General features: G+C 43.6%; 1 protein-coding gene and 1 pseudogene across 1 annotated transcript; both read right to left on the bottom strand.

Annotated features, from left to right (window-relative positions):
- Positions 1-3,473: 3,473 nt before the first annotated feature.
- Positions 3,474-3,920, bottom strand: LOC116845691. Its single transcript, XM_032818694.1, has one exon. It carries the CDS (start codon positions 3,918-3,920, stop codon positions 3,474-3,476), a length of 447 nt encoding a protein of 148 aa, XP_032674585.1.
- An 84-nt stretch (positions 3,921-4,004) lies between these two features.
- The window catches only part of LOC116845690, a 7,999-nt pseudogene continuing 5,764 nt past the window's right edge, over positions 4,005-6,239 (bottom strand).

The raw sequence follows: 6,239 nt of genomic DNA, 5'->3' as shown, positions 1-6,239 counted from the left end.
TTAGTGTCATATTTACATAATACCGATGATCGGTAATTACCGATGTTATATAATTTTTTCTATCTGCTTTCGATAGATCATTTTATCGATTTTAACCGCGGCGGTTTTTGCGGCGGATTTTGCGGCGGTTTTGCGCCATCCGCGCCATTCGCGCCGCCCGCTCGCGTATTTCGCAGCGTAATTTTTTAGTCGCAGCTGCAAAATCTAAGAATTTGCAAACGTATGCATTCGACAATTAGATGCGCAAGAAAAAGAATGTGACACATGATATACTTATTACTAATGAGCACGTACACTGTGTTCCCGCGACAAGATTTTGCAAGCGTTTGCATTTGACAGTATGATACGCACGAAGAATATGACACACGAAATTCTTATTATTAATGAGCACGTACACTGTGCCCCCCCCCCCCGCGATAAAATTTTGCAAGCGTTTGCATGTTATATATCATGGACAATATATTATGTAATGAAGCGGTAAAGAACAGCTACAGAAACGCTAAAAAACGATTAATAAACTGTAAAGAACGGTAAAGAAACGGTAAAAAAAAACTGTAATGAAACGGTAAAGAACGGTAAAGAAACGGTAAAGAACGGTAAAGAAACGATCAAGAACGGTAAAGAAACGGTAAAAACGGTTGAGAAACGGTAAAAACGAATAAGAAACGGTAAAAAACGGTCAAGAACGGTAATAAAACGGTAAAGAAACGGCAAAGAATGATAAAAAGAACGGTAAAGGACGGGAATAAAACGGTAAAGAAACGGTAAAAAACGGTTAAGAAACGGTAAAGAACGGTAAAAAAAAAAGATAATGAAACGGTAAAGAACGGTAAAGAAATTAATATCATAGCATATCGCGCGATGTAATTCCGCGTAATTTGAATCATCAAATGCAGATGTGCAGACAGTTATGTGTAAAATCAATGGTCATGCAAAAATGTATTGTATATATTTTTATTACACTACAGGAGGTAGTTAAGAATATGTAACCGCGATGCGTCACGTTTTGGATCGCTCGTCGGTTCGGATTCGTGATAAGCGGAATAATTGAGAAACAGTGTTTTCAAGAATAATAATTTACAATATATTTAAATACTAGGCTGACGATAATTACAATATAGATATCAAACAATACGTGTCGACGCCGTTGGTTTTGATTGTTTGTGTCACCTGACAGAGGTTTGTTTAGACGCCGGTTTGCGAGATGTGACGCGCGGTGCGCGGGACGCGGACGACGTCAGTGTCGCGTATTCGCGAGTTTATTTTGTTGACGTTTCTTTCGGCGTCTTGTCTCTTTAAGCGCGGTTGACAACTTCTTACAGCGATTTTAGCTGCGCTTCGGAATCGTACAATGTCCACGATCGTTGAGACTGCAGCGTAGCTGCACGCGGGGTATTGCCTTAGCGGCCATCCCTTCGATCTCCTATCGCGGAGATTTGATTCGTTTCGGTGTATGCGATGCGTCCGTCGGTCCTGGTACACGGGACCTTAGCTTTCGGAGTTTCCTTTATGATTGAACGAGCTCGGCTCATTCGGACACAATTTCGGATGCGGTCAACGATGCCGCGGACCTTATCAGTGTCGGCGTCACGAATCCGTGAGCCGACAGCGGAGTGATTACAGTCGCCAGTCGACGAGCAGTAACCTGCCAGGAACGGAGTAGACGCGAGTGTCGATTACACGTATCCGTGTAACGATGGCGGAGTGATTACAGTCGCCAATCGACGAACAGTAATCTGCCAGGAGCGGAGTAGAAGCGGTCTCTCTTAGAGCGGATAATCGGAATCGGATTCTCCTTTGGGAGCGGTAGATCGGTTCTGATTCTCTTTTAAGAGCGGATGATCGAATTCCTCGCGATTACGATTACGCGGCGTTTTATACTTTTCGAATCTCGCTTGATTCGCTATTTACCGCGGGTGTTCGGCGGTCGCGCTGTTTACCATTTTGGAGGACGCGCTGTCCTTTTGCGTTTTTGATTCGCGATGTTTTGCGTTCCTTTGTTTTTCGTAACGTAACGACATGCATCGTTACATCACCCCCTCCCATTTCGCGAGTGGTCGACCCGACCACGTACGGATTTTACTATCCCTCCTGTATGGAATCTAGCTATCCATAATGTACCGTTATGGTACTTACGGTATCGGCGAGATATATGTGCTGAGTTGTATGGCACTTATAATACCAGTTCTTCTGTAAGTGCCACGCGGACTGATGTTTTGTCGCCTGTTTTCCTTTCGCACTTGATGACTTTTGGTGGTGTTACTTTTATGTCATACTTTATCCGTGGTCCGGTTCCTTTCGGTTGTACTTCTGGTTTCTCTCGGTTGTCCGTGGCGGTCGGTTTTGTAGTATCGGTGGTCACTGTCGTTTTTATACCCCATTTGACTGCTCTCACTGATGATCTTTGGCGTCTATCGCGCGTGGGTGATGGTAATCTCATTAAAGCGCAGCGCTTCCTTTCTTTTGTTAACGCTGTCGGATGCGTCTTGCGGCATGGCTGGTGCTGGTCTGTTACCATTACCCATGTCCTTGGGTAACCCTGGTGGGATGACTATTTCCCCTGCTGTTCTATCCTCCTGTGGTAGGATGCTGTCTCACAGGGCTTGAGCCTCGGTCTCGCTCCACGTAGCTAATAGCTCCACTATGGTTCTGTCCACGTCGTCCATACTGTTCGCTGCGCTGCTACTTAGTAATTCTCTCGTGATTCGGATCCTTGTTTATATTTCCGCTTAGCTTCCTTACGTCCCATGATCTTGACTTCCCCTTTTTTTTTCCTTTGTTATGATCTGTTGTTTATATCTGGTTTATTTGTCCTTCCAATGGTAATGGTAATTCGGTTTTGTTTACTTTTCTCACTCTTTTAATTTTTCCGGATTGATGAAAATCTACCCGCCAGTATTCTCCGTCGATGTACTTGTGGTAGATTAGGGAAGATAATGACGCGTAGTGTGGAAGTTCGAAGCTGCGGCCTCTTAAAATATTAACTACCTGTTTTATGCTACGAGGCGGCTCGGTGTATGCAGGTCTTCTCTTCTGGGTTTTTGTTAATTTGCTTGCAATTATTGCAAGCCTCCGTTTGCACGCCTTCTGTAACTGTCTGAGTCAGTTTTTGCTCGTTTGACGGTGGTTCGTTTCCGCTGGTGGCTCCCAGCTTTCCAACCAATCCAATAGGTGGATACCAAAAGGTTTTGACATCTTGAGTTGCTACTGCTGATGTAGCTGCTGTACCGAATGTCACTCTACTCATCCCTTTGCTGTGAGATCCTTTCTTTTATTCCTGGTTTTCGCTTACCCCTTCCTCATCGGTTGTTACGTCATCCAGGTCATTCTCTGTTTTTAGATCCTGTATATGTACTTGTTTGTACCATTTTTTATTTTTGTCTTGTAAGTCTACTATTACCGGATATATTATTCTTCTTACGGTCATAGGATCCAAAAATTTTGGCGCAAGTTTCGAATTTATTGCTTTCTCCTTACTTGATAGGGCGTGATTTTTTTTTCCAGACCACGTCGCCTATTTTTGGTTTCCACTGCCTTTTACGCAGGTTGTAATACTTCCCCTGTTTTTGGAACGCTCTGGTTAAGTTTATTCGTACTAATTCGTACGCCACCTTTAGTCGTTTTGTTATCTCGCCTGGTTCCTGGGATTCTAGCCTTTCCCTTTCTCGGAAATGTGGTCCAGACAGTTCTCTGCCTGTGTTCAGATACGCGGGTGAAAACCCGGTGGTATCTTGTTTCGCGGTATTGAACGCAAATTTTATTTCATGTAAATTAGCGTCCCACTGACGATGGTTTGCTCCCACGTACTGTGAGATCATAGTCTTCACCGTGCGGTTTGCCCTTTCTACGGGGTTACACTGCGGCGTCCATACTGGTGTGAACTGCTGTGTGATTCCTAATTCCTGTACCAATTTTTTCATGCTGCCAGATTTAAACTGTGTACCGTTGTCCGAGACTAATACTCTCGGAACTCCATGTCTGTACACTATTTCTTCTAACACCGCTTATGCAACTGCCGTTGCTGTGGCTTTCCTCAAAGGCTTGACCTCTAGCCACCTCGTAAATCGATCCTGCATCTTTAGCACCCATGTGTGCCCGTGACTTGATCGCGGTAGCGGTCCGATTAGATCCATTGAGACTTGTTCCCAAAACTGCTGCACATTTGTTGCCTGCATCATTCCTGTAGGCTGCCGTTGTGCTGCCTTATGTGCTTTGCAATTCTCGCACTTTCGCACATACTTATTAATTTCCTTCAGCATCCCCGGCCAATAATATAGTCTGGCGATGCCGCCTATTGACTTTGCGATGCCCAAATGTCCTGCTGTTGGGTCGTCGTGATATGCTCTCAAAATTTTCCTTCTATGTTCATGAGGAATGCATTCTTTCCATTGCTCGTTATTCGGTATTTCTTTGAAATCGAGGCTATGTAGTATGTGGCGGTATAGCTTGCCGTCCCTAATTTCATAGTCGGGCGATTTCTGCGGTTGTTTCCTTGTTTCATTATATATACGAAGATACCATAAACATTGTACCTCTTTGTTTATACAATTTCCGGTTGTCTCGAGAGTGCATCGGCCACTTTATTCGCGTTACCTTTCCTGTATTTTATCTGAAACGTATATTGTTTAGCTCGAATTTCCATCTCCCAATGCGTCCTGTTGGAGATTCTAGTTTTTCAAGCCATTTAAGCGACTGATGGTCGGTTAATACTGTGAAATCGTATCTCTCCAAGTAGCCTCGCATCTTCCGTATTCCCCATACTACTGCGAGACACTCAAGCTCCGTTGCACTATAATTTTTCTCGCTTTTGTTAAGTGAGCGGCTAGCGTACGAGTAGGTATAGTATAGGGGTTCTAACCCAGGTCCTCCGAGTGGGGGTGAGGGGCGGGCGGAGGGTATGACGTCACGGAGAGGGGGTATGACGTCACAGGGGGTATGACGTCAGGGAGGATTGCGTCACCGCGGGAGGTATGACGTCACCGCGGAAGAGGGGTATCAGCGGTTGGTAACTGGGGGCATACCGATGTTACCGACGGTCGGTAATTTTACCGATATTATATAACATTTAATTACATAATTTTTACCAACATATAATTTTTACCAACATATAATTACACAATACCGACGATCGGTAATTTATTACCGATATTATATACCAACATTTAATTACTTAATTTTTATCAGCACATATATATTTTTACATAACTTTTACTGTCATATTTACATAATATCGATGATCGGTAATTACCGATATTATATAATTTTTTCTATCTGCTTTTGATAGATCATTTTACCGATCTGCGGCGGTTTTCGCGGCCGTTTTTTCGCGGCGATTTCCGCGGCGGACTTTGCGGCGGTTATCGCGGCCTTTTTTCGCGGCGGTTTCCGCGGCGGATTTTGCGGCGGTTTTCGCGGCCGGTTTTGCGCCGTCCGTGCCGCCCGCGCATTTCGCAGCGTGATTTTTAGTCACAGCTGCAAACTCTAATATTCTGTAAACGTATGCATTCGACAATTAGATGCGCAAGAAAAAGCATGTGACACATGATATTCTTATTACTAATGAGCACGTACACTGTGCCCCCGCGACAAGATTTTGCGTGTTATACATCACTCGCTACGCTCTGCAAAAAGACCGGATAACATTTTAGGACTATTTGTGGTGTATCGAGAAAATATGGGAAAAGGTCTGATATACATAAACAGCAAATCTTGGGATTACAATTTATATATTTTCAAAGTGTTACATATACAGATTATTTGTTCAATACTTCATACATAATATTATTCATTGCGCAATTGCCAATAGCTCGCAATCGATGAGTGAACCACCGTCAAAGTCCCCGCTATTGCGTATCGTCGATACAGCATTATCCGTTTCGGTGATATTCTTCTCTCGAAGAATTTTTACAAAATTTCTGCGTTTTGTATTAACAATGTGTGTATTTTCATATAACCATGAGTACATATGGTCAATGCAATGCTCGAGAGTAAACAAATATTCCACTGTAGCTGGTTGCAAGTACATGCAGTTGCCGGATAATGTGAGTTTTAAAAGTTTCTTGCCGTACATTGTGCACCATTCCACCGCCAAATCGCGAATCCATAGCGGAGAAGATGAAAACTCGGTTGTTTGCAAAAGTTGTAAAATATCTTCACGTTTTGCCATCAATCCTCCCCAAATTGTCAAGTGTAAGACCAATTGATTGCCACGATTGTCACCGAAGACTAGTTGCACTGTA

Source organism: Odontomachus brunneus, unplaced genomic scaffold (genome assembly GCF_010583005.1).
Source record: "Odontomachus brunneus isolate Ranch 3 - 2012 unplaced genomic scaffold, Obru_v1 Obru_scaffold_056, whole genome shotgun sequence".
NCBI classification, from domain to species: domain Eukaryota; kingdom Metazoa; phylum Arthropoda; class Insecta; order Hymenoptera; family Formicidae; genus Odontomachus; species Odontomachus brunneus.
The sequence above is the reverse complement of the archived record's forward strand: the minus strand, read 5'-3'. Positions and strand labels throughout refer to the sequence as shown.

Coding starts and splice junctions, on each gene's coding strand:
- LOC116845691 (XM_032818694.1), bottom strand. CDS start 3,920: ATGAAAAAATTGGTACAGGAATTAGGAATCACACAGCAGTTCACACCA.